The 3,681-nt window shown below is 68.9% G+C and overlaps 1 protein-coding gene across 1 annotated transcript; it reads right to left on the reverse strand.

Moving 5' to 3' along the window:
- Positions 1 to 1,322: 1,322 nt before the first annotated feature.
- SCGB1C1 (secretoglobin family 1C member 1) lies at positions 1,323 to 2,438 on the reverse strand. Its single transcript, XM_054576807.1, has 3 exons — positions 2,384 to 2,438; positions 1,666 to 1,865; positions 1,323 to 1,429 (listed from the first exon to the last, which is right to left on the reverse strand). The coding sequence occupies exons 1-3, from the start codon at positions 2,436 to 2,438 to the stop codon at positions 1,397 to 1,399; spliced, it is 288 nt and encodes a 95-aa protein (XP_054432782.1). The 3' UTR covers positions 1,323 to 1,396.
- Between the last annotated feature and the right edge of the window lie 1,243 nt (positions 2,439 to 3,681).

Genomic DNA, 3,681 nt, shown 5'->3' on the forward strand with positions numbered 1-3,681 from the left:
GGCCGGCTCTGTGCGCGGACAGGGTGGTGAGCGCGCGCCCGCGCCCCCACCCCCTCCTCAGCGGGGTCGCAAGCTGGGGCCCGCGCCTAAGGGCCCTGGAAGCTTCCGTTTGGAGGCGTGGGTCTGCTCTGCCCTCCCCAGTGCCCAATGCAGCAGCCTCAGAGCCCGGACCAGCGGTCTCCTCCGGGCCTCTCGGACCACCCCCCACTGGCTCCAGAGGGCCTGGCCGGTTCCCCCTGTCCGAGGCTGCTGGGCACGGCCGGGCAGGAGCAGCGGGTAGCCGGGCTGAGGCCGTGCTGTGGTCACCTCCTGGGGCCGGGCGCAGCACTCAGAGCAGCCTCTGGACCGAGCCTCCTCAGAGGCGGTCCCGTTGCATCGTCCTCAGTGTCGGAGTTGCCGAGACAGGAGCATGCAGAGGAAGGCCTCTGCCCCTCTCCTCTCCCGTGGGGGCTGGGGGGTCGGGGAGTCCCCGCCCCCGAGCTCTAGAATGTGGCTCTGGGCATTGGGGTTCTAGATTCCTGTCTGTGTGAGGGAGACAATGGCCTCTACTAGAGGGACCCCCACCCCTTGTCTGATGTGGCTCTGGTCCCGGGACTTCGCTCTGCCCCTCATTGCCGAGCGAGGCCACGCACAAAGGGATGGCGAGGCCACGGGGCCCAGAGCCAGGCGGCCTGGGAGCAAAGGTCGTGAAGGGTAGAGCTGAGCCTCCTGAGCTCGGCCCCTGGAGACCACTGAGCAGGGGAAACGGAGGCAGGAAGGAGTCCTGGGGTCCGGGGCCAGGGCCAGGGCCAGAGGGGAGGCCCTGTCTGGACCCGGCTCTGTCCCCCTCCACGGCCGGCCCGCCGGCCCTCAGGCTCGGCCGGCCGCTCGGGTGCCTGCCTTCTCGCCTTTGTTGGCTCATCTTGGGGCTCGGGCTTGGGTGTCTTCCAGGCTCTTCCCTCAGGGGAGTTGGGGGAGAGATTGCTCTCAGCGCCCTGGACCCGTGCCACGCGTGGGCCGCCTGTGCTCGCTGGCTCGGAAGGAGCTGCCCTCCCAGCCCGGCCCCTTCCTCTTTCTGGGCTCTCTGCCCACCCTGCGCCGAGCCTGTTCCCACCTGCACCACGAACCCCACACCCTCTCCCGTCCGGATGCCCCCGCCTGTCTGTTCTCCAGCCTCCGCGGGCCTCAGGCTGGCTTTGCACTGCTGGGCTGCCCTCTGTGTGGGGCGCGTATCCACGTGTGCCTCACGCGGGTGCGCCTGCATGTGTATGTGGTGGTGTCCCCGAGTGTGGGAAGAGACAGCCAGAGCCTGAGCTGCAGGAGGCTTTATTGATCGAGTGGTTGAGGATGAAGTGGCGCACACGGAAGTCTGGGCGGCCGTGTGGCCACAGCTGCTTGTAGCCGCGTCTGGGGTCCGCTAGGCGCTGTCCTGACTGCCCAGCACTTGCACCTGGAAGGCAGACACAGGGGAGGTCCCATCCCTGGTGACCAGTCACCACAGAGCCACAGCTCCACAGGGGAACGGGTGCAGGACACCCTCTGGGGACTGTGGGCCCTGGCACGCTGCACCTGGGGGCTGGAGGGGACACGAGGGCGGCCCTGGGGGCGGTGAGGCCTGGGGAGCAGGCTGTGGCCGTGCAAGGGCTTCAGGGCGCGGGAAGTGGGGTGCCCTCCCCGGCACAGTACCAGCAGCTTGACCAGCTCCGCCTTGTGCATGGGCTGCATGCCGTCTATGCAGGACTTGAGCTCAGTCAGCGCCGCCTTGGCGTCCGCGTTGACGTTGTACTTTCCCAGGGGCCCCTCATAGAGCTCCTCGGGGGACCCCACCAGCAGCGATTGTAGGAATTCCATGAAAAACTCGTTCTCGTCCTCCCCGGGGACCAGCCCTGCGTGGTGGGGGCGAGACGGTGCCGGGACAGGGGGATGGGGGTCCGGCCGCAGCCCCTCGCCTCCCCAGCTCTCCAACCTCGGTGGCCTCCAGACGCCCGCTGAGGCTGGCCTCCCCTGCTCCAGGCGTCCCCCACGATTTCCCTGCCTCCCCTGCCCCTGATCTTTCTCCGCGACACCGCAAATCCACCTGTCTGCAGTTCCCGCCTGCCACCCTGACCTTAGCTTTCTGTCTTCAGCTCCCTGGGCCGCGGGGGGAGGGAGAGCCAAGCCCCTGACGCGGGGACCCCCCTCCGTGCGGGGCCGCGGGCCTGGGGCTTGGAGGGCGGGGCCTGGAGTCGGCAGGGGCTGGGGTTGTCGCCCACCTCCGTGTTCTGGGGTGCAGGAGGGCTGGGGCGCCAGGGAAGGTGGGCCTTCTCCACCACGGGGAGCCCAGCGCTTGGGCTCCTAGCTTCCCAGGTCCCCGCCCAGCCCCCACAGCAGAATGTGCTGGAAGCACCTGTCAGCGCAGACTCACCGCAGGTGCAGAGCAAGGTGACAGCCGCCAGCAGGAAGGTGCTGCTCCCCTTCATGGCGGACAGCAGAGGTTCCCCGGGAGCGGCCTTGGCTGGCTTTATGTCCCGGGGGCGGGGGGCCCCTGGCGGGGGGCGGGCCGACCTGCCCATCCGGACCTGGCCAGCAGAGGTGGGGCAGTGGGGCTGGGTCCTCCCCTCGCCCTGCAGGGGGCGCCATGCAGCCACAGGCTTAGGTTCTGGGGGAGTGGGCACAGGGGCGGGGCAGGGCGGGGGAGCCTGTTGGGGGGGCGTGGGGGAGGGCCGTGGCACTGGGGTGCGGGGCCCCTGGTTTGCGTCTCAGAGCGTCTGGCTCTGGGCCGGTTCTGGGTCTTTCCTCCGCGGCGGCAGTTCCCCTCCATTCGTTGAGCCACATGGGTCGGCATCTGGCTCCCAGCCCAGGGACCCGGGCCAGCGGCCTCTGTGGAGGCAGCCGTGGCAGCAGAGGGGGCTCCCTGGGGGCTCCTGGGGTCTGTGCGTGTGGCCGTGGGAGACGGGGGTGGGGTGGGAGGCACCGGAGGCCTGAGCCGGCAGCTGTGTCCAGGGATGGAGAGTGGGCCTGGGCGAACGGAGGGGTGAGGGGCAGGGCCGGCCTCGAGCCCTGGCGGGACTACCATGTCCAGGCTGGAAGGGAGGAGGCAGGGCTTTCTTCTGGGGCCGGCCAGCCCAGGGGGGCCTCTGATACGAGGGAGACAGTCACAGCCCCCTGAGCCCCAACCGGGTGCGCTGGGAGCAGCCATTCCTGGTTTCTGGAGCCTGGGCCTTGCCTCCCATCCCTTGCTGCCACCTGGCGGCTGATGCTGTCGTGCCGGACGGTCCTGCTCACCCCGGAAGACCCAGGGTCCAGCCTCGGCCCCGCCGGCCCCGCAGTCTGCACTGACCTGCGCCTCCCCAGACAAATCCACAGACTGGCCTTGTCAGCGTTGGTGACCGTGAAGTCCCTTGTACCCTGCCCCTCACTCACAGCCCCCTGGGCCCGACTCTGCCAGAGCCCGAGGGAGGGGTCTTATCTCTGCTGCATTGCTCCTGTCAGCGTGATCTCCAGCGAAGACGTTCCACAGCCCCCGCACCCCCTCCGACCCCCCACCTGTCTGCCCCCGCCCTGGGCTTCCGCTCGGCTCAGCCACTGGGGAGGGACAAACACACGCTGCACCTCCTGTCTGGGCCTGGGCCGTCTCCTGATGGAGGAGGACAGTGAAGACATTCTATCAAAACCTCGCCCATCCTATTGACTTGTGTGATGTTTGGTCATAATTTCCACAGA

This window comes from Pteronotus mesoamericanus, unplaced genomic scaffold, assembly GCF_021234165.1.
Source record: "Pteronotus mesoamericanus isolate MK-2021 breed Mesoamerican mustached bat unplaced genomic scaffold, CSHL_Meso_final contig_349, whole genome shotgun sequence".
NCBI lineage: Eukaryota > Metazoa > Chordata > Mammalia > Chiroptera > Mormoopidae > Pteronotus > Pteronotus mesoamericanus.